The following is a 24,392-nucleotide window of genomic DNA, read 5'->3' on the forward strand; positions in this document are numbered from 1 at the left end:
ATATTATACTTACTACTGAAATTGCAATAAATGCTAATGCAAGAGGTTCGGTACGCAGAGCTAGTATGGTATTTACTGTGCATAAACGTCGAAATATAACTTGGATTTTGATTTTAAACCGTCTAAGTGGAACGGTGGCAGGTGCGCTAAATAGTTTTTTATTTATTTAATCGTTTGTGTGTACGCTTTTCGACTGCGTCACGGCGGGTGTATTTAACTTTACACTAACCCAATACGCGTTGAAACACAATGTATATGTAATAAAATTTCTGTTTTTATTTCGACTACAGAAACACTAGTGTACATTTTCAAAATGATCAACAGCCGAGTTGTAATACTTACACATTTAAAACCGCATTATTATAGCCCGTCGATTGTGTATGACTGCAAGTTTTCCTATTCGAAAAGTCCATTACAGCTAATGGATAAAGCTAATAAAATATACAAACTACTCCATCAGAATAGATTAAAAAAATATACTGCATTACATTTGGGGGTTTGGTGAAGTTTAGATTTGGAGTATTTGTAGGATATCACATATTTTGTTTTGGGTATTTCTGATCTTGAGGGCGAAGGATTGATTTTGTTTTAACGTTGTATTGAATGTCACACATTTTTTACTCATAATAATAATTGGTTGTAACAAAACGAATTTGTTTTTTTTAAAGCTTGTTTAGTGTAAATAAATAAACATTTGATTCGGTGTAATGTCAAAAAAATTTGACTTATTGGAATTTTCAATGTAGAAAATTGTTGCCCTCAAATTATATATTTTCTTTTGCGTTTATGTGAGCGTTTGTTAAAAGAACTTAATATATTAAAATTGGAAGGTCTTAATACATTTTATAATTATTATTGCCTACAAATATTTTAAATATTTTTTTAAACTGCCGTTTTGAATTAATACAACGAAATATATTAAAATTTTGAATAAAACGACTTTAGTGACGGAGTATATTGAGGCGGGAGGAGAGGTGGGTCACGTGTCTATATGAATTAATACAAGTTGAAAAATATGTACATTTTTTGGATGCTTTTTTCGATATGAATACTTTTACTAAATACATTATATGTGTATGTATACAGAATATTTGTCTGCTTAATCAAAAAACATTGATATTTTCAATCAAAGCACATGTCTTTTTCAGATATCTAATCTGTTGAGTATTTTATAACAAATTTAAATCAAATTTATTTTAAATCCTTGTTTTTTCTAAACATCAAATAAATTCTATTAAATTACCATTCTCCGGTGATGCATTTTCGCCACACCTAAAAAGATAACGTCAATTTTTTCAATGTATTTTTACACACAAAACATCTATGTTTGGTTAAAACTTTTTTTTTTGGCACATTTAAAACGGGAAATAATGTTTAAAAAATACCTACAAAGCACACTAAGTGGACGAATAACCTTGATATTTATCACATTTCACATCATATACAGGTATATTTTTGAACTGTTATATATATTGTTTTATATATATATATATATATATTCATATACTTCAAGTTAAAATAATTCCTATGGACATGTGAACTCCCCCCTAAGTATTTTTTTTACAATACATAGGCTATTGCTGTTAAATAATTGTCTGAAAACTTTGTTATTATAATGTAACACGGTCACAGCAGAGGTTCCTTTGAGTAGAACAAACAAAATTATAAAAATCAAGTAAGTACGGTAATTGCAATGAAAAAATATTGAATAATTACACACTTTTGCCACATTTTAAATTGCTAAAAAAATTAAAGTCATTTTTCTTACAGATAAAAATAATGCTACACAAAATGTGAGTGATAGGTTTTATTTTAAAAGAAATAATGATTTCAAGTGAGTCATAAAAGTCGTTAAGAGGTATTCTATTTTAAAACTTTTTTTTTTTAATAACATTTTAAGAGATTTTTAAAAGAAATTATATTATTATTATTTGGCATACGATAATTATATTAAAAATGATACTATAACATGAAATATTATTAACATATTAAGGTCAGGCCAATCCTGTTTTCTTATTCTTTGTATTTTTTCCAAAGTGCTTGGTCTGCTGGTAACGTTTCTAACGCTACGTTATTCCTCTGTTTAACGAATTCTTCTAGGGGTATGCCTTTATTGATGCTATGGTTCTTAAAAAGTAGGTTAAATTCGTCTAAACCTATCCAATCTAAAACAAAACAATTATTTAGAATAAAACTAATAAATAATATTAAAGTTATAGGGGCATGATGTATAGTTAATGTTTACCTGCTCTTTTAACTTGCAGACTGCCAAAGTTCTTTGAGTACGCATCGATTAAAACATAATCTTCTTCCAAGCCACCCATGTACTTGCAAAAATGGTATCTTGTTACATGATCAACTAAGTGATCTAAGTATCTGCTCGCCATCTGTCTACATAACATGAACCCGTATTCTATGGCCTGTAAATTGTTTGTTTTTATATAGACTACAATATTTATTACTTTTGGCTTAGCAGATGCCAAAATGAATTACTACATCAATGTGAGTAAAGTAGTAAAATTTTCCAAATCTTTTGGATTACAAAAGTTTCAAGTGAAACATTTATTATATTGAATGAATTTAACTCAAACGGTTATGTACGTTTCTAATTTTATTCTAATATAACACAATACCAAAACAACATTATCAACAACTGTATATTAATTATTTGGATTACAAATATTTAAGACAAGAATTTTAGTTGTAAGCTAAAATAATTATGGTTTTTTAGATAGTATTTAGGAAATCTTAAACCTTTATATTACATAATTAATTCAGTATATGATATTAACAAAAAACTAATAGTATTAAAATAATAATAATATAAATTACTGCATCATTAGGATCAGCTAAACTTGATCCTTCAGTAGCAGCTGAACCTGGAGTTTCAGGATCAGCTGAACTTGATTGTTCAGTAACAGATGAACCTTGAGATTCAGGATAAGCTGAACTTGATCCTTCATCGGGTAGGTTCGGATGCATACAGCTAGCCGCTAGTATTAAATATAATAGCGAAAAAGAAATCTTAAAAATAATCGCTGTGTTAAACGATAAACTATAAACGGGAATAAACTTGCAAGACAAAACGAATGAAATTTACTGTCTAGAATGAACAGAACTCTTTAATCAAAGGCCAAATTTAGGTTTCCATTTGTTAATGTATTAGGTTTTTATTTTGTACTCTGAATATTTGTTACACGCATTTACAATAACATAAATTTGATTAATGTTAAGTACCGGGTGACTACGGTTAACTATGTCTACAGTCCTAAATCTTAAACTTTATTAATTTTGAAGACACTTCTTGCGAAACTAATAAATGATAGGGTTATTTTTTTTTTAAATGTATTAAACTTGTCACAACTAATAACTATAAGAGTATAAAAAAAAAGTGTAATTAAAAAAAGTTTAATACCTCCAAAGTTATTCACTGAGTCATAGTTATTAACTAAGCACCCGGTATATTGTATTAAACAAAACAACACTGTTAGTAATATTTGTTAATGTGCTTTAGAGAACATAATATTATATGCTTGTTCAAACAGTAGACTGTTAGTCATACATTAATGTACAAAATAAAAACCACATCTTTAAAATCGATCTAGTTAGATTATTTGAAGTCTCCGATGAATTTAACTGAAACGGTTATGTACGATTCTAATTTTATTCTTATATAACACAATACTAATACTAATACTATACTAATATAAAAGACTAATAGTATTAAAATAATAATAACATGAATTACCGCATCATTAGGATCAGCTAAACTTGGTCCTTCAGTAGCAACTGAACCTGGAGCTTCAGGATCAGCTGAACTTGGTCCTTCAGGTAGATTGGGATGCATACAGCTAGCCGCTAGTATAAAATATAATACCGAAAAAGAAAGCTTGAATACCATTGTTGTGTTACACAATAAACTATAAACGGGAATAAAATTGCAAGACAAAACGAATGAAGTTAACCGTCTTGAATGAACATAATTCTTTATCCAGAGGCCCAAATTTGGGTTTCCATTTGTTAACAAGACTCTGCTAGTAATATTTGTTATTGTGCTGTAGAAAACATAATGTTGTATGCTTGTTTAAACAGTTGGCTGTTAGTCGTACAACAATGTACAAAATAAAACATATATGCAAAAACAAAAACAACATCTTAAAAGTCGACCTAGTTAAATTATTTAAGGTCTCCAAAGTAAAAAAACGATTTTGATTATCATTTCATTTTAGGACTATTTTTTTTTACTTCAGCAACTATGATTCTAGAACAATTGTTAGTGTACCAGATTTAGCTGTATAAAAATAAATTATATTGTAACACTTCAACAATTCATTCAATCTCTTAAGGGATATATATAAATCAAAGAAATACATAAACTGAAATAATATTTAACACTATATTATAGTCTAAACCCTAAGGTTAAGTACATAGAGTACTGTTATACCTACATTTTTTAATTATTTTTAAAATCGATCTAGTTAGATTATTTGAAGTCTCCGATGTTAAAAACGATTTTGATTGTTTTTTTTTATTTTAAAACTATTTTAGCTTGGATGCAGAGCGGCGAAGGTGTTGGTTTTACTCTGATGTAGGGCTTTTTTTTTATCTGTATACACTGTAACCTTAATAATACTGGACCAATTCCTTCGAGTAGCAACTCTATAAATCATAAATTTCATCTAGTTAGTACTTTGTGGGGGAGGGGGGGGGTGTAAGTTGAAAAAGTTTACGTCTTCACAGTCAAAATTTGAAAAAACCGAACGAAATTTCAAGTTAGAACTTTTACTGGCTATAATTTCAAGAAAAAGAGTCGGATTGAGTTGAAATTCATAAAGAATATTTTTTTGGTATGCCCGCACACGTCAGTTGTATCAAATTTAAATTATACCCATTACACACCCTCCTAGGGGGGTACAAGTATTTTTGTTTTTTGGGGTTTTTAGCCGTAATTTTAAGAAATTTAAGTTGAAAATTTGCAAGTAGTTAGAACTCATATGTATCAATAACGAAAAAAAAAATCAAAGCGTTTAATTTAAAGTGATTTTATCCGAGAGGAATTGTACAGGGTATAGGCATAATGGAATCAAAGCAACGAGGGGACGGAGAGGTCACAGGTCAACAGGAATTATTATAAATAAAAGTGATTGAAATTGAATAAAATCACTTTCAAATAAATGCTTTGATGCTTATTTGTATATACAGCACCTCAATTTAATACTTTCTAACTTTGCTGGTTTATACTGTGCTTGGTTTGGACTGTGCTGGCTTGAAAATACTAACTACCAATTCGCTCTCGCGTTTTCGAAAGTGATTTTATCACTTTCAGATATAAAAATTCCTGTAAAACTTTGACCTCCCCGACCCCACTGTACTGGTTTTTTTTTTTTTTAATTAAATTAGAAAATATTTTATTTTTAGTAGTTAATAGGTATGCCAAGTACACATTGCATTATATCAAGCTTTAATGTTTTATTACCCTAAATAAAAAAATTAATTTAAAAACATTTTTTTATTGATTACTATAATATAACACAGATCTATTATCGCTTATGAAAAAAAATATTATTATGAGCTTTAATGTTATAGTGACCAATTAAATAAATTATATAAAAATTAATTTAGACATTATTTTCAATTTAACACAAGACGTACACTTTACATTTTAAACTAATTTTAATTTTAGTGAGAGTACGTTGTATATTATCTTTAAATCTGTAGATATTCATAATTAATTCTTAAACCAAAGACTGATAAATGTAAAATGTATAAAATTTTTGGACGAAAAAAAATTGTTAAGTAATGCATTTTTTATTTTTAATGAATTGAAATGAAATGATAAGGTTACGATTCTAACTTTCATCAAATATTACAATATCAAAACCATATCAAAAACTTATTTTGATTTTCATTGCTTATAACAAGAATTTTGTTTAAAAAGTCTTAAAACAATAATAGTTTGCTAGATAAAAATTGCTGTACAGGAAAAGTTGAATCTTTATACTACAAATAAATCAGCTAAATATTGACAAAAACCTAATAGTTTTAAGTAATAGTATGAATTAACTTAGCTCAAATCTTCTCTTCGGGATTAGCTGAACTTGAAGCTCCAGGATCAGCTGAACCTAAAGCTTCAGGATCAGCTGAACTTGAAGCTTCCCGTCGGTCCGAGCTAGTACAGGTAGCAGCTAGAATAAAATAAATTATACTTTACAGATTTAAACTACATGTATTCATTTATACAGCGCAATATCATATCTTATGTAAATAATACAAATCAAAATATATATTAAACTTTTTAATAAATCAGTGTAAAATATATAAAAAACGACCATGTGTTGTACAGTCATTTTACACGATTAATTACCATTTGAATACCTTAAAAATATTCTCATTTGTTTAATACATAAAAAACAATTTGGTTGTGTCAAAATAAAAAAATAACAAAAAACAAATTAACATAAATTAAATAGTGTTAGGTTGCTTTAGATTGTTTATAAATTATAATTGCAAAAAAAAACACTTTTATGTAGGTACTATTCATACAGAGTGATCATCATTGATTGACCGGGTTTTCCACTGTCCACTTTGATTTGCCATATCTTTGCGAACATTATTGTTTATATATATATATACATATACTTATACTTTAAGTTAAAATAATTCCTATAGACATATGAACTCCCCTCTATGTATTTTTTTTACAATACATAGGCTATTGCTGATAAATAATTGTTGGGAAACCTTGTTATTGTAATGTAACACGGTCACAGCATATGTTCCTTGTAAGTAAAAAACAAGAAACTATACGTAGGTGAACAAACGTTTTTTTTTTAAGTATTGTTGGTTTATACAGAAAATTTGTATTCGCTATAATATCTGTAACAACGTGGTATATCATGCAGACAAATTCAAACGTCCAAAAATAATAAAACAAGATATGGCCTAGAAAAACTGTTTTATTATTTCTGAAAATTTCCACTTATTGATTGTAAAATGTATACAGAGTTATTTTTTAATCATGGACCACTCAATATCCCATTGGGTTTAATGAGAAATTTAATTTTTATTTCCATGTAGTTTTTATACAATTTGTTTTTACCTCTCTCCCAACTTAGTTTTTTTTTATAGCAATTTTTGAAACTTGAATGGTAACACAAACATTTTGTGAACTTTTTAAATTTAGAATAATGTACTGGTCGGTCATTTTGTTTGAGTCATGAGTCTTAATATAAGATCAAAATACAATTTCCTTGGTAAACGATGCCTATATGTATAATTTATATACATATTTATTGACATTTAGTAGAGTACCTAATTAGGTGCCTATGTACATTGTACAACAAAAACATTTCAACATTATTGATTGAAAAATAATTTTTTTTTTTTTTATTTATTATATTTTAAATTGTTTCAACATAATCTTGTTTTTACAATATATTAATTAATAAGTTACATAATTAGGTAGGCATAATAGAGTAATAAAATAATTTATAATTATTTTAATTTAGCAAATTGTACATAAATTATGAGTTGTTTTAACTAGGTCATTAATCTGATGATACCGATGATGAAGATGACGATGATGATTCTGGAGGTAGTAAGATATCTTGTGGGAGACGTGGCTTTAGTCGGCGGTTGTTTGTTCTTTTCCCAATTTTGAAGTGAAGGGCTCCTTCTATTGTGTTTAGTTTCGAATGAAATTTTTTAAATTGTTCATTTAACCATGTGGTTAGGTATGGTATTCCAGTGTCGTTGTGGAGTTGTGTGTTTCGCATATACCATGGGGCTTTAAGAGCTATTCTGAGAAATTTGTTTTGTATCGTTTGTAATTTTGTAATTTTTGTTTGGGATGCGGCTGCCCCATATTGGGCATGCATATGTTATTAAAGGTCTTATTATTGAAGTGTATATTAGAAGTGAGCATTTGATCTGAAGTGTAGAGCTGTAATTAATTAGGGGGTATAAGATTTTCAATCGTGTGTAGGCTTGGTTTAATTTTTTATTTATGTGCATTTTCCATGTTAATTTTTCATCAAGGTAAACTCCAAGATATTTAATTGATTGATCTTTATTATTCCATAATATAGGCTGATTTTTGATTTTTAATTGAGGTGGATTTGTATATCTCTTTAAGGTAAATATTTTCGCTTCGCTCTTAGTTGGGGTTAAGAGCGAGTTTCCATTTTGTAAACCAGTCTGAAATTAGGTCTAAAGAAATTTGTAGATCTGATATTGAGTTTTCAAGATTTTTATGTTGTGTTATGATAACAGTATCGTCTGCGTACATGGCTAATTGGCATTTTTGTGGAACTGGGATATCATAGCAATAAATATTAAATAAGGTGGGGCCAAGGACTGACCCCTGTGGGACCCCTGCTTTTATCGGGTGTTCTTCAGAGGTATCAGTATCTATTCTTACTTTAAACGTACGGTTTGTGATAAATGATGATATTTTATTATATAGATAGGTTGGCAGTTTTAGTTTTGTTAATTTGGACATGAGGCCTTGGTGCCAGACCTTGTCGAAGGCCTGTGCAACGTCAAGAAAGGCAGTGGTTGTGTATTTTTTATTTTCAAATCCATCTACTATTATTTCTGAGATTCGCTGTAGTTGATGACAAGTGGAGTGGTGAGGTTTGAAGCCGAATTGGTGTAGTGGAATAATTTTTAGGTATGGTTTCAATCTGTGTAGCAGTATCCTTTCTAATAGTTTGGAGAGGGTAGGTAATAAACTAATAGGTCTATAGCTTTCTGGTGAACTGTTTGGTTTTCCAGGCTTGTGAATTGGAATGATAATTGCTTGTTTCCAGGTGTTTGGGAAATATCCTATTCTTAAAATGAAGTTTAAAATACTGGCTAAGAACGCAAGGGCTTTTGGAGTAAGGTTTTTAAGAATTTTATTAGTAATAAGGTCGTGTCCTGGACTTTTTTTTTTTGCAAGTCTGTCTATTATCTGTTGTATTTCCTTGGGACTGCATGGATGGATAGTATTGGTTTCTGCAGAATATGTATTTATAGAGTCTATTCGCTGTGTTATATTTGTGGAGGTAGCCTCAGTTGTGAAACAATTTTCAAAGTGCTGGGCGAAAATTTTACATTTATCAGTGTTTGTTTCATATTTTGCCAGTCCAGCTTTAAGGGGAGGAACAGTGTCTCTTTGTTTGAGTATTCTTTTTGTGGCGGTCCATAGGCTGGCATCGTTTGGATTCAGTTCAGATAGATAATTTTTGTAAGATTTAAATCTATTGTTATCGAGTTCCCATTTGACTCTACGTGTTAATTGGTTTAATCGTTTTTTTAATTTCTATTGTTCTTGTTCTTTGCCATAATCTTCTGGCTTTATGTTTTTCTTTTATTAGGTGTTGAATGTGGAGCGGTAGAGAGAAAAATAATTAAAACGCGTAAACAGTACTTATTGTGTACTTAACACAGATAAAATATAATTTCGAAAAAAAAAATTGGGTATCTATACAAACATAGCGTTTAGACATAGACCTGTAATGTAATATTATAATTTAACCATTATTTTTTATTTACTTGGTATATAACTTTAAGAACTTTTTGTAAAAAAAAAAAACCAAATGCTATACACATAAAATTGATAATTGGTTCACACTTATCTGACTATAATTAAATTATCACAATATGTAACAATCATTCAGTACTCAACAGAAAGCAGCAGGTAACGTTCATCTAGATAACAGCTAAATTTCTTCAAGTGCACGTTGTACTTAATAATGGTAAACCTATTGAAAAATTACACACTTTTGCCACATTTTAAATTGCTAAAAAAATTAAAGTCATTTTTCTTACAGATAAAAATAATGCTACACAAAATGTGAGTGATAGGTGTTTATTTGAAAAGAAAAAGTGATTTCAATTGAGTTATAAAAGTCATTTAGAGGTATTGTATATTGAAACATTTTTTTTTTAATAACATTTTAAGAGATTTTTAAATATTTTTAAAAGAAATTATATTATTATTATTTGACATACAACAATTATATTAAAAATTATACTATAACATGAAATATTATTAACATATTGAGATCAGGCTAATCCTGTATTCTTAGTCTTGATTTTTGAACTGTTATATATAATGTTTTATACATATATATATTTACATAGACTTTAAGTTAAAATAATTCCTATGGACATGTGAACTCACCCTTAAGTATTTTTTTAATACAATACATAGGCTATTGCTGTTAAATAATTGTCTGAAAACTTTGTTATTATAATGTAACACGGTCACAGCAGAGGTTCCTTTAAGTAGAACAAACAAAATTATAAAAATCAAGTAAGTACGGTAATTGCGATGAAAAAATATTGAAAAATTACACACTTTTGCCACATTTTAAATTGCTAAAAAAATTAAAGTCATTTTTCTTACAGATAAAAATAATGCTACACAAAATGTGAGTGATACGTTTTTATTTTAAAAGAAATAATGATTTCAAGTGAGTCATAAAAGTCGTTAAGAGGTATTGTATTTTAAAACATTTTTTTTTTAATAACATTTTAAGAGATTTTTAAATATTTTTAAAAGAAATTATATTATTATTATTTGACATACGATAATTATATTAAAAATGATACTATAACATGAAATAAAATTAACATATTATGGTCAGGCTAATCCTGTTTTCTTATTCTTTTTATTTTTTCCAAGGTGCTTGGTCTGCTAGTAACGATTCTAACGCTACGTTATTCCGCTGTTCAACGAATTCTTCTAGGGGTATGCCTTTATTGATGCTATGGTTCTTAAAAAGTAGGTTAAATTCGTCTAAACCTATCCAATCTAAAACAAAACAATTATTTAGAATAAAAAATAATATATAATATTATAGTTATGGGGGCATGATGTTAACAGTTAACGTTTACCTGCTCTTCCAACTTGCAGACTCCCAAAGTTCTTTGAGTACGCATCGATTAAAACATAATCTTCTTCCTTGCCACCCATGTACTTGTAAAAATGGTATCTTGTTACATGATCAACTAAGTGATCTCTATATCTGCTCGCCATCTGTCTACATAACATGAACCCGTATTCTATGGCCTGTAAATTGTTTGTTTTTATATAGACTACAATATTTATTACTTTTGGCTAAGCAGATACCAAAATGAATTACTACATCAATGTGAGTGAAGTAAGAAAATATTAAAAGTCTTTTGGGCTAAAAAAGTTTCAAGAGAAACATTCATTATAATGAATGAATTTAACTCAAACGGTTATGTACGTTTCTAATTTTATTCTTATATAACACAATACCAAAACAACATTTTCAACAAACTGTATATTAATTATTTGGATTATAAATATTTAAGACAAGAATTTTAGTTTTAAGCTAAAATAATTATGGTTTTTTAGATAATATTTAGGAAATCTTAAACCTTTATATTACATAAATAATTCAGTATATGATATTAACAAAAAACTAATAGTATTAAAATAATAATAATATGAATTACCGCATCATTAGGATCAGCTAAACTTGATCCTTCAGTAGCAGCTGAACCTGGAGTTTCAGGATCAGCTGAACTTGATTGTTCAGTAACAAATGAACCTTGAGATTCAGGATAAGCTAAACTTGATTGTTCAGTAAAAGATGAACCTTGAGATTCAGTTGCAGCTGAAATTGATCCTTCAGGTAGATTCGGATGCATACAGCTAGCCACTAGTGTAAAATATAATAGCGAAAATGAAATCTTGAAAATCATTGCTGTGTTATACGATAAACTTTAAACGGGAATATAAATGCAAGACAAAACAAATGATGTTTACCGTCTAGAATGAACAGAACTCATTATTAACCAGAGGCCCAAATTTGGATTTCCATTTGTTAATGTATTAGGTTTTTATTTTTTACTCTGAATTTTCGTTACACGCATTTACCTAAACCTAAATTTGATTAATGTTAAGTACCGGGTGACTACGGTGAACTATGTCTGAAGTCCTAAATCTTAAACTTTATTAACTTTGAAGACACTTCTTGCGAAACTGATAAATTATGGGGCTATTTTTTTTTTATGTATCAAATTTGTCACAACTAATAACTATATGAGTATAAAAAAAAAATGTAATTAAAAAAAGTTCAATACCTCCAAAGTTATTCACTGAGTCATAGTTATTAACTAAGCACCCGGTATATTGTATTAAACGATAAATAACACTCTGTTAGTAATATTTGTTAATGTGCTGTAGAGAACATAGTATTGTATGCTTGTTCAAACAGTAGACTGTTAGTCGTACATTAATGTACAAAATAAATCCAAAAATAAAAACTACATCTTTAAAATCAGTTAGATTATCTGAAGTCTCCAATGTTAAAAACGATTTTGATTATTTTTTTTTATTTTAAGACTATTTTAGCTTGGATGCAGAGCGTCGAAGGTATTGGTTTTACTCTGATGTGAGTCTTTTTTTTATCTGTATACACTGTAACTTTTTTAATACTGGACCAATTCCTTCGAATAGCAACGCTATAAATCACAAATTTCTTCTAGTTGGTACTTTGTGGTGGATAAAAGTTGAAAAAGTTTTCTTCTTCACAGTCAAAATTTGAAAAAACAGTACGAGTTTTTAAGTTAGAACTTTAACTGGCTATAATTTCAAGAAAAAGAGTCGGATCGAGTTTAAATTTATTAGAAGTATTATTTTGGTATGCCCGCACATATCAGTTGTATCAAATTTAAATTATACCCATTTTACACCCTCCTAAGGGGGGTACAAGTATTTTTGTGTTTTGGGGTTTTTAGCCGTAACTTTAAGACCTTTTAGATGAAAATTGTCCAGTGGTTAGAACTCATATGTATCTATAACATATTAAACAGAAAAAAAAATTAAAGCGTTTATTTAAAAGTGATTTTATCCGAAAGAACTTGTACAGTGAGTATAGGCATAATGGAATCAAAGCAACGAGGGAATGGAGAGGTCACAGGTCAACAGGAATTATTATAAATAAAAATTATTAAAATTGAATAAAATCACTTTCAAATAAACGCTTTGATGCTTGTTTGTAAATACAGCACCTCAATTTAATACTTATTTTATTTATTTACATTATTTTATTGATTGCTATAAAATAACACAAATATATTTTCGCTTTTGAAAAAAAAAAATTATTATGAGCTTTAATGTTATAGTGACCAATTAAATAAATGATATAAAAATTAATTTAGGCACTGTTTTCTATTTAACACGAGACGGACACTTTACATTTAAAACTAATTTTAATTTTAGTGAGAATACGTTATATATTATCTTTAAATATGCAAATATATATAATTAGTTCTTAAACCAAAGACTGATAGAACTTAATATTGAATTTTTTACAAAGTGGTAAAATGTATAAAATTTTTGGGCTAAAAAAAATTGTTAAGTAAAGCATTTTTTATTTTTAATGAATATAATTTAAATGATAAGGTTACGATTCTAACTTTTATCGAATATTACAGTTTCAAAAACTTATTTTAATTTTCATTATTTATAACAAGAAATTTCTTTAAAAAGACTTAAAACAATAACAGTTTGATAGATAAAAATTGCTGTACAGGAAAAGTTGAATCTTTATATTACAAATAAATCAGCTAAATATTGACAAAAACCTAATAGTATTAAGTAATAGTATGAATTTACTTAGCTCAAGTCTTCTCTTCGGGATGCGTTGAACTTGAAGCTCCAGGATCAGCTCAACCTAAAGCTTCAGGATGAGCTGAGCTTGAAACTCCAGGATCAGCTGAACTTGAAGCTTTCCGTCGGTCCGGACTAGTACAGGTAGCAAACTATATACTTGTTCATAATATACTGGTTTATATGTTTTTTTATTTAACAGTCTGTTTCAGATAACATATCTGTTGACTATTTTATAACATATTTTAATCAGATTAATTTTAACTGTTTTTTTTTCTAACCAACAACTAAATTCTATTCAATTACCATTCTCCGGTGATGCAAAGCATACGCTGCCACACTAAGTGGACGAATAATCTGGATATTTATCACATTTAACATCATATTCAGGTATAATTTTGAACTGTTATAATGTGCTGTTTAACCAACTCGACTACAACATCATACTGTGTGTTACTGCAGTGTTTTTAAGAAAAAATTAAATTATTATTCTAAAATTGATTGACATAAGTCGTTTCAACTTTGTTTGAAGATTTGCATACACAGATGTGTTAATATGTTTTCATTTATACAGCGCAATATCATATTATGTAAATAATACAAATCAAAATATGTATTAAACTTTTCATAAAATCAGTGTAAAGTATACAAAAAACGACCATGTGTTGTATAGTCATTTTACACGATTAATTACCATTTGAGTACCTTAAAAATATTCTTATTTGCTCAGGTTTTAATATATAATAAAAAAAAACAATGTGGTTGTATCAAAATTAAAATATAACAATTTAACAAATAGTAAATAGTGTTAGGGTTGCTTTAGATTGTTTATAAATTATAATAGCAATAAAAACACTGTATAGGTACTATTCATACAGAGTGATCATCATTGATGGACCGGGTTTTCCACTGTCCACTTTGATTTGCCATATCTTTGTGAACATTATATAAATTATTAGCTATGGTTTTATATGTATATTGTTTATATATATATATATATTTACATATACTTTAAGTTAAAATAATTCCTATAGACATGTGAACTCCCCCCTATGTATTTTTGTTACAATACATAGGCTATTGCTGGTAAATAATTGTTAGGAAACCTTGATATTGTAATGTAACACGGTCACAGCAGATGTTCCTTTAAGTAGAACAAACAAAATTATAAAAATCAAGTAAGTACGGTAATTGTAATGAAAAAATATTGAAAAATTACACACTTTTGCCACATTTTTAATTGCTAATAAAATTAAAGTCATTTTTCTTACAGATAAAAATAATGCTACACAAAGTGTGAGTGATAGGTGTTTATTTGAAAAGAAAAAGTGATTTCAAGTGAGTCATAAAAGTCGTTAAGAGGTATTGTGTTTTAAAACATTTTTTTTTTAATAACATTTTAAGAGATTTTTAAAAAAAAATATATTATTATTATTTGGCATACGATAATTATATTAAAAATGATACTATAACATGAAATATTATTAACATATTGAGGTCGGGCTAATCCTGTTTTCTTAGTCTTTGTTTTTTCGTATTGTTTCCCAATATGCTTTGTCTGCTTGTAACAATCCTAACGCTACGTTATTCCTGTGTTTAACGAATTCTTCTAGGGGTATGCCTCTTTGGATGCTATGGTTCCTAAAAAGTTGGTTAAATTCGTCTAAACCTATCCAATCTAAAACAAAACAATATTATTTTGAATTTAAATAAAACGTATATATAATATTATAGTTATAGGGGCATGATATATAGTTAATGTTTACCTGCTCCTTCATCTTCCACTCTACTACAGTTCTCAAAGTACGTATCGAATATAGTATAATCTATGTCCTCGCCACCCATGTACTTGCAAAATTGGTATCTTGTTACACGATCAACTAAGTGATCTCTGTATCTGGTGCTCGCCATCTGTCTACATAACGTGAACCCGTATTCTATGGCCTGAAAATTGTTTGTTTTTATATACGCTACATTATTTATTACTTTTGGCTTAGCAGATACCCAAAATTAATTACTAAATCAATGTGAGTAAAGTAGTACAATTTTTAAAATAATTTGGGCTAAAAAAGTTTCAAGTGAAACATTTATTATATTGAATGAATTTAACTCAAACGGTTATGTACGTTTCTAATTTTATTCTTATATGACACAATACCGAAATAACATTTTCAACAAACCGTATATTAATTATTTTGATTATAAATATTTAGGACAAGAGTTTTAGTTTTAAGCTAAAATAATTATGGTTTTTTAGATAAGAATGGCTATTTAGGAAATCATAAACCTTTATATTACATAAATAATTCAGTATATGATATTAACAAAAAACTAATAGTATTAAAATAATAATAATATGACTTACCGCATCATTAGGATCAGCTGTACTTGATCCTACAGTAGCAGCTGAACTTGATCCTTTATCAGGTAGATTTGGATGCATACAGCTAGCCGCTAGTATAAAATACAATAGCGAAAAAGAAATCTTTAAAACCATTGCTGTGTTATACAATAAACTATAAACGGGAATAAAATTGCAAGACAAAACGAATGAGGTTAACCGTCTTAAATGAACAGAATTCTTTATCCAGAGGCTCAAATTTGGGTTTCCATTTGTTAACAATACTCTGCTAGTAATACTTGTTATTGTGCTGTAGAAAACATAATGTTGTATGCTTGTTTAAACAGTTGGCTGTTAGTCATACAACAATGTACAAAATAAAACATACATCCAAAAACAAAAACAACATCTTAAAAGTCGACCTAGTTAAATTATTTGAGGTCTCCAAAGTAAAAAAACGATTTTGATTATTATTTCATTTTAGGACTATTTTTTTTTTTACTTCAGCAATTATGATTCTAGAACAATTGTCAGTATACCGGATTTAGTTGTATAATTGTATAAATATTAATTATATTTTAACACTTTTACAATTCATTCCATCTCTTAAGGAATATATATAAACATTATATTATAGTCTAAGCCCTAAGGTTAAGTACATAAAGTACTGGTATACCTACATGTTTTAATTATTTTTCAAACGATAAAGTTAAAATATTATTCAGCCACATAAAATGTGCAAATTTCAGTCATCTAGGTTGGTTGAATGCTACAATTTAATCAGTACATCTAGACAACTGAACAAACAAGATATATGTATGTGAAAAAAACCTTTTTTTAAGTATTACTATACTGGTTTTTTATACATAATTTGTATTCGCTAAAATACCTACTTGTAACAATATAGTACAATATCATGCAAGCCAATTCAAACGTTTAGAAACACAAATCCTAAAACAAGGCTTAAAACCACTTGTTTTCCACAAAAGATAATAAAACTATAAAAATTGTATATGTAAAATTGGTACACAGTTACATTGGATTAGGATAATTAACAAGTTTCAGTTGCTCCAACAGTAGTGTTCTCGGCAAAATTAACAAATATAATTGTACAGTCATGGTATTATTACCGTTAAAATTAATTTTTACAATGACCAACATATAAGAATATAACGATATAGAAGATTAAGATATGTTTATAAGGATAGTCAAATTAATTTGTTAGGTAGGCACTTAATTAATGGTGAACCACGGCCGAATATGATTTATGAGAATTTTAAAAATATATTGATAAATGTTGCCAGTAAATCGCGATTTAGCCCAGATATTATAAAACTACTAAAAAAACGTTTGGCCAGAACATATAATTAAGACTACATACTACCATCAAATACCGCAAGGAGATTTTATATCGGAAATGATCATATAATTATCAAGTCATACACATGTATTGATGTAAAATTACACACTTTTGCCACATTTTAAATTGCTAATAAAATTAAAGTCATTTTTCTTACAGATAAAAATAATGCTACACAAAATGTGAGTGATAGGTGTTTATTTTAAAAGAAATAATGATTTCAAGTGAGTCATAAAAGTCGTTAAGAGGTATTATATTTTAGAACATTTTTTTTTTAATAACATTTTAAGAGATTTTTAAAAGAAATTATATTATTATTATTTGGCATACGATAATTATATTAAAAATGATACTATAACATGAAATATTATTAACATATTAAGGTCAGGCCAATCCTGTTTTCTTAGTCTTTGTATTTTTTCCAAAGTGCTTGGTCTGCTGGTAACGTTACTAACGCTTCGTTATTCCTCTGTTTAACGAATTCTTCTAGGGGTATGTTTTTATTGATGCTATGGTTCTTAAAAAGTAGGTTAAATTCGTCTAAGCCTATCCAATCTAAAACAAAACAATATTACTTTGAATTTAAATAAAAATAATATATAATATTATAGTTATGGGGGCATGATGTACAGTTAACGTTTACCTTTTTTTCCAACTTGCAGACTCTCAAAGTTCTTTAAGTACTCATCGACTATAACATAATCTTTTTCCTTGCCACCCATGTACTTGCAAAATTGGTATCTTGTTACACGATCAACTAAGTAATCTTTGTATCTGCTTGCCAACTGTCTACATAACATGAACCCGTATTCTATGGCCTGTAAATTGTTTGTTTTTATATAGACTACAATATTTATTACTTTTGGCTTAGCAGATACCAAAATGAATTACTACATCAATGTGAGTGAAGTAAGAAAATATTAAAAGTCTTTTGGGCTAAAAAAGTTTCAAGAGAAACATTCGTTATAATGAATGAATTTAACTCAACGGTTATGTACGTTTCTAATTTTATTCTTATATGACACAATACCGAAATAACATTTTCAACAAACCGTATATTAATTATTTGGATTATAAATATTTAGGACAAGAATTTTAGTTTTAAGCTAAAATAATTATGGTTTTTTAGATAAGAATGGCTATTTATGAAATCTTAAACCTTTATACGACATAAATAATTCAGTATACGGTATTAACCAAAAACTAATAGTATTAAAATAATAATTATATGACTTACCGCATCATTAGGATCAGCTGAACTTGATCCTACAGTAACAGATGAACCGTGAGATTCAGGTGCAGCTGAAATTGATCCTTCAGGTAGATTCGGATGCATACAGCTAGCCGCTAGTATAAAATATAATACCGAAAAAGAAATCTTTAAAACCATTGCTGTGTTATACAATAAACTATAAACGGGAATAAAATTGCAAGACAAAACGAATGAGGTTAACCGTCTTAAATGAACAGAATTCTTTATCCAGAGGCTCAAATTTGGGTTTCCATTTGTTAACAATACTCTGCTAGTAATACTTGTTATTGTGCTGTAGAAAACATAATGTTGTATGCTTGTTTAAACAGTTGGCTGTTAGTCGTACAGCAACGTACAAAATAAAACATATATCCAAAAACAAAAACAACATCTTAAAAATCGACCTAGTTAAATTAGTTGAGGTCTACAAAGTAAAAAAACGGTTTTGATTATTATTTCATTTTAGGACTATTTTTTTTTTTACTTCAGCAATTATGATTCTAGAACAATTGTCAGTATACCGGATTTAGTTATATAATTGTATAAAAATTAATTATATTTTAACACTTATACAATTCATTCCATCTCTTAAGGGATATATATAAAAACATTATATTATAGTCTAAGCCCTAAGGTTAAGTATATAATGTGCTGTTATACCTACATGTTGTAATTATTTTTCAATCGATAAAGTTAAAATATTATTCAGCCACATAAAATGTGCAAATTTCAGTCATCTAGGTTGGTTGAATGCTACAATTTAATCAGTACATCTAGACAACTGAACAAACAAGATATATGTATGTGAAAAAAACCTTTTTTTTAAGTATTACTATACTGGTTTTTTATACATAATTTGTATTCGCTAAAATACCTACTTGTAACAATATGGTACAATATCGTGAAAACCAATTCAAACGTTTAGAAACACAAATCCTAAAACAAGGCTTAAAACCACTTGTTTTCCACAAAAGATAATAAAACTATAAAAATTGTACATGTAAAATTGGTACACAGTTACATTGGATTAGCATAATTAACAAGTTTCAGTTGCTCCAAGAGTGGTGTTAAAATTCATTTTTACAATGACCAACATATAAGGATATAAGGATATAGAAGATTAAGATATGTTTATAAGGATAGTCAAATTAATTTGTTAGGTAGGCACTTAATTAATGGTGAACCGAGGAATATGATTTATGAGAAATCTTAAAATATATTGATAAATGTTGCCAGTAAATCGCGATTAAGGCCAGATATTATAAAACTACTAAAAAAACGTGTGGCCAGAACATATAATTAAGACTACATACTATCATCATGTATCGCAAGGAGATTATAGATTGGAAATGATCATATAATTATCAAGTCATACACATGCATTGATGAATCTTCATGAAGTGTAAAATATACTCTTAACTTTTTTTTATCTAAATAATGCCCAACCCTGTCTGTAACAACATTATAACATACTATTAATATGTATATTACAAATATTGGACACCCATATAAAATATGTAGGTAAGTATACATTATGTTGCTTTGGTTGGCACACAAAACGTGTTCCTAAAACGTTTCTTCTATAGTTACACATTCTTGTTTGGCTGAAACAAAAGTTCACGCTTTTCCAATTGTCCGTTGCTCCGTTGGTCTATACAGTAGACACTACACACTTACACCGGTGCACTACATAATAGTATAATATAAATATATTATATTATCGTATATATTGTATATTACTATTATTATTGTTATTATAAATATTTCATATATAGGCAGAGAGACGTCAAGCGACCGTTTAACGACGGTAGTAACGTACCGGAGTGCACGAATTCAATGTCCATTCACATTAACAATAATAATAATAATACAAATAACAATATAAAATATTAAATATAATACCACCGGCTTTTAGAGAGGTGTACATGCAGTATAATATAATATATATATATATATATATATATTTTAAATATACAACGTATAATATACGTCTTTATTATTTCCAAAGATAATAATATTATTGTTACAACGTACACGGGTGTCTATCAAATTACTACAAGTATACTTACAGCTACACCTATATAATATATGTATATATATGCCTACTATAATAGTAGCAACCGACAGCGGAAATTAGTAGTGATAGCCAGACATGAGTCCAGACACACGAATCCACGGTCCATTCAAGTTGTCATAATACCATAAAAAAATTGTATTGTGCAACGCACGCTCTAGTTGTGTCTTATATTCGTAGACATGTATATATATATATATTTTATTTTTTTTTGTGCACCCAAAGCTCTTTTTTATAAGATAGACCTACGTCTCGCACTTGCCCGGTTAGGAAATATATGTATAAAGGTATATGATAATATGTACCTATCCCCGTTTACACTTAGCTATATGTAATATGTATCTCGTAGAAAGCTGTACCGCGGTTATTGTCGTGTTGTTTCTTATTATATACAAATAGTTTACAATATTACACGAATTAAGCACACATGTATAATAACATACATATACACATATTATGTTGGAACGCGACGGGCTGACACGTCTGGAACTGACTTGGAAACCAAAGAAAAAGAAAGGAAAAACTTACCATTCGTGTATTCGATATAATAGTAATAGTGTAATTTTTTTTTTTTTACCTTCTTTCAATCTCCTTGGTCACGATAAAACGTCCATCGAGAGTAAACTGTGCACAGCCACAACTTTATATTATATTATTACACCTGTTGTCGGCTATGGCTTGTTGCAACACAACAAATTATTATTACCCGCAAACCCAATGTGTTCTGATGGTTTTCTCGACAGCTTGAGCAAAGCTACTAGTTATTTACAAAAAAAAAAAAAAAAAAAAATATATATATATATAGTTTGAAATTATTAAAAACAAGTTTCTCTCGAAATCTCACAAAGCTCTGTACAATTTCTTCGTGTAATATTGGATCCAGCAGCTGATACAATAGAGGTGTAGGAAGATAGGGTCTAAACGTTGACTTGACGTTTAATAATTTACCTAACCTAACCGAAAAACATGACAAACACACAAAATCAATGTTGGTTTTATTTATTTTTTGTACCCTCTAAAAACATGCTACCGGGTATACTATAGGTATTCGATGCGGTTTTGGATTTAAAACAAATTTGCAACACTCGCCGGCTTCCTGCGGTATACATCCCCCGAAAAAAAATAAAAATACTTGGTCACCACCGTCAAATATCCACCCGGGATATCCGCCTAATGAACCTCAAAACTGACCGCACATCATATAATAGGTGGTTTTTTTATGCCGTGCTGAATTAAAGGCGAATATCGTTGTATTTTTTACACAAACGTTTTCTAAAACATTTTCTTTGTCAAACGATTCGCCATCGATACCTCTAAGTATGTTTTTAATACAATATAAAGCAACATACAGTAAAGCCAGGTAGTCTCCGTGTTGATTTGTATCAACAAGGTCTACAACGTAAACACATAAACAGAGTTGTGCAAATTCTTATTCGAATAACTTTTCCACAAATTATTTAAATAAAAAATCATTTGAATAATTATGTTTGATATTATTTGATTACAAAATTATTTGAATAATTTTTTTTTTATTTATTCAAATACAAAATTTTTTGAATAATTGTTTTTGAAATTATTCGAATAACTTTAGTTTGACGCATGCTAATGATCCAGAAGCTATTACAATGAGGAGGAGGGGAAGATAGGGTCAAAATGTTGATTTGATCTTTGATAATAATTTTGAGTACATATATGTAGTGTTGTGCAAATTTTTATTCGAATAAAACGTTATTCTAATAATTATGTTTGGAATTATTCGAATAATTAATTTTAAAATGATCGATTATTGATATTAAGCACGATTTGAATAACTATTTATAAAATTATTCTTATAAAAAAATATTTGAATGACTTACACTTGAATAATGTGTTACCTAGATGATTTTTTAGACAACGTTTTATTCGAGTTATGCACAAATTTGCACATAAGCAACAATTGTTTAAAAGTTGATTTAGTTACATTTTATAACAGCTGAATAATTTAATAATTTAAAATTTTAACAAACACTATCTAGGAATGAACGTCTAAATGTACTTATAAAAAGCCAAACGGTTCAAATTTAATTTATTTAATTACAATAAACTGAATTTTTCAAATGAAAATTGGTTTCTTACATAACCTAGTAAATAAGTCAAAGAACTAGAATTTGTTTTTGAAATCAATCTTGATTTGATCTTTGCTAATAATTGTGAGTACACGTAAGCAGTGTTTTGCAATTTTTTTATTCGAATAAAACGTTATTCGAATAATTTTTTTCCTATTTATTCGAATAATAATTATGTTTGGAATTATTCGAATAATTAATTTTAAAATGATCGGTTATATATTTTTTTTAAATGATTTGAATGATTTTGTTTTTTGTATAACTTATACTCGAATAATGTATATTATCTAGATGATGATTTGGATATAACGTTTTATTCCTAAGAAGATGCACAATTCTGCACACACAACGAGTAATTCTTAACCGAATCTTTTTGAGTTTTGGCGGTTTTTCCGTTGCTGTTGAAAACAACATTTCCACCGAATAATATGTTATAATGAACTATTGATTGTGAAGGGATGCGACCGCCGTAAGCGATTTATCAATTGGCCAGATTGCAAGAACTCAGACAACGCGGTGCCATGGGTTTGTTACCATACAGATGTATCAGGTGTGGTACTTATACGGTGTGAATCGACGGTGTAAACTAGTTTTCCAGAAGAGGGTCGTCGAGGCCGATCTTGACTTTATTCACAACAACAACAATATCGTCCGACCACTTTAATAAACAGCCGAAGAATCGTCGGTAAATGAAGACAAATGGATTTACAAAGCGCATGAAAAGGAAACCGAAATGAGTATTCCATCCATCGGTATAAACTAGTTTACAAGAGTTTGTTCAAAGGGGTTTTTTTTTAGTAGCTTCATAAAGAAGTAATTATATTCAAGAACCACAAAAGTCTACCGGGACTGGTTTTTAAATTTTTTTAACAGGCGATGATATAATTTTTTATACCCTCGCGGGCGACCAATAACAATACCGTTGACACCGATAATAATATGGACCAAGCAGGATATACAGAGCATACACATGAAAACTAATATGTATGTACAAATATTATAATATCATCTATACGCAGGAAGTGCGTTACACATATACATATTATTAAAATTTATAATATTTTGAATGCTATCGACTTATGCAGAATAAATAGATCCGTTCGGATTAGTTCCCACGTCGAATATAATATAATTAAAATTAAACAATATTATTATCAAACACACTTATTTAGCTACTACAGCAAACGCCGCTTTATACATATAATAAGATCTTACATGTCGATTTTAACAATTCCATTTTTATTGTACACAAACGCTTGAATAATTATTTTATTGGATTTTACAACCCTAATTTATTGTAATAAGTTTATATTATACTTAGAACAGGCTGATTTAAATTCAATAATAAAAAATTCTACTTCTTTGACTTATTTACTAGGTTATGTAAGAAACCGATATTCATTTGAAAAATTCAGTTTATTGTAATTAAATAAATTAAATTTGAAATTTTTTTTTTTAAAACAATTTTATACATAAAAACAAAAAATTTAAAAATCCGTTTCCTTGTAAAATAGCCAAAGAACTCGCGTATCTATCTCTTTAAATTGTTTCCAAACCCCTTAAACGAAAGACAAATTCCTGATCATGTACATTTTTTGTTTAATAAGACATTATCTATCAATTAAAA

The 24,392-nt window shown here is 28.3% G+C and overlaps 3 protein-coding genes across 4 annotated transcripts; all 3 read right to left on the minus strand.

Moving 5' to 3' along the window:
- Window positions 1-2,000: 2,000 nt before the first annotated feature.
- Window positions 2,001-11,710, minus strand: LOC126838631 (uncharacterized). 2 transcript variants are annotated; one of them, XM_050573194.1, is made up of 3 exons: window positions 11,473-11,710; window positions 10,885-11,059; window positions 2,001-2,165 (listed from the first exon to the last, which is right to left on the minus strand). In XM_050573194.1, the coding sequence occupies exons 1-3, from the start codon at window positions 11,665-11,667 to the stop codon at window positions 2,014-2,016; spliced, it is 522 nt and encodes a 173-aa protein (XP_050429151.1). In that variant the 5' UTR covers window positions 11,668-11,710; the 3' UTR covers window positions 2,001-2,013. The 2 variants fall into 2 exon arrangements, with proteins under 2 accessions (XP_050429151.1, XP_050429152.1); XM_050573195.1 differs by lacking the exon at window positions 2,001-2,165 and adding an exon at window positions 10,636-10,801.
- Window positions 11,711-15,129: 3,419 nt separating this feature from the next.
- On the minus strand, window positions 15,130-16,257 carry LOC126838633 (uncharacterized). The gene is made up of 3 exons (XM_050573197.1): window positions 15,999-16,257; window positions 15,400-15,577; window positions 15,130-15,311 (listed from the first exon to the last, which is right to left on the minus strand). The coding sequence occupies exons 1-3, from the start codon at window positions 16,128-16,130 to the stop codon at window positions 15,151-15,153; spliced, it is 471 nt and encodes a 156-aa protein (XP_050429154.1). The 5' UTR covers window positions 16,131-16,257; the 3' UTR covers window positions 15,130-15,150.
- A 1,405-nt stretch (window positions 16,258-17,662) lies between these two features.
- On the minus strand, window positions 17,663-18,850 carry LOC126838632 (uncharacterized). The gene is made up of 3 exons (XM_050573196.1): window positions 18,572-18,850; window positions 17,978-18,152; window positions 17,663-17,889 (listed from the first exon to the last, which is right to left on the minus strand). The coding sequence occupies exons 1-3, from the start codon at window positions 18,722-18,724 to the stop codon at window positions 17,738-17,740; spliced, it is 480 nt and encodes a 159-aa protein (XP_050429153.1). The 5' UTR covers window positions 18,725-18,850; the 3' UTR covers window positions 17,663-17,737.
- Between the last annotated feature and the right edge of the window lie 5,542 nt (window positions 18,851-24,392).

The sequence above is a fragment of the Adelges cooleyi genome, unplaced genomic scaffold (genome assembly GCF_023614345.1).
Source record: "Adelges cooleyi isolate 19-005CV unplaced genomic scaffold, UGA_ACOO_1.1 ACOO_flye_CR_arks_rails_tigmint_CR_PRNA_30, whole genome shotgun sequence".
NCBI classification, from domain to species: Eukaryota; Metazoa; Arthropoda; class Insecta; order Hemiptera; family Adelgidae; genus Adelges; species Adelges cooleyi.

Coding starts and splice junctions, on each gene's coding strand:
- LOC126838631 (XM_050573194.1), bottom strand. CDS start 11,667: ATGCATCCGAATCTACCTGAAGGATCAATTTCAGCTGCAACTGAATCT. Junction 11,060..11,472: donor TAGCTGATCCTAATGATGCG/GTAATTCATATT, acceptor AACAATTTACAG/GCCATAGAATACGGGTTCAT. Junction 2,166..10,884: donor TCTGCAAGTTGGAAGAGCAG/GTAAACGTTAAC, acceptor GTTTTGTTTTAG/ATTGGATAGGTTTAGACGAA.
- LOC126838633 (XM_050573197.1), bottom strand. CDS start 16,130: ATGGTTTTAAAGATTTCTTTTTCGCTATTGTATTTTATACTAGCGGCT. Junction 15,578..15,998: donor CAGCTGATCCTAATGATGCG/GTAAGTCATATT, acceptor AACAATTTTCAG/GCCATAGAATACGGGTTCAC. Junction 15,312..15,399: donor AGTGGAAGATGAAGGAGCAG/GTAAACATTAAC, acceptor GTTTTGTTTTAG/ATTGGATAGGTTTAGACGAA.
- LOC126838632 (XM_050573196.1), bottom strand. CDS start 18,724: ATGGTTTTAAAGATTTCTTTTTCGGTATTATATTTTATACTAGCGGCT. Junction 18,153..18,571: donor CAGCTGATCCTAATGATGCG/GTAAGTCATATA, acceptor AACAATTTACAG/GCCATAGAATACGGGTTCAT. Junction 17,890..17,977: donor TCTGCAAGTTGGAAAAAAAG/GTAAACGTTAAC, acceptor GTTTTGTTTTAG/ATTGGATAGGCTTAGACGAA.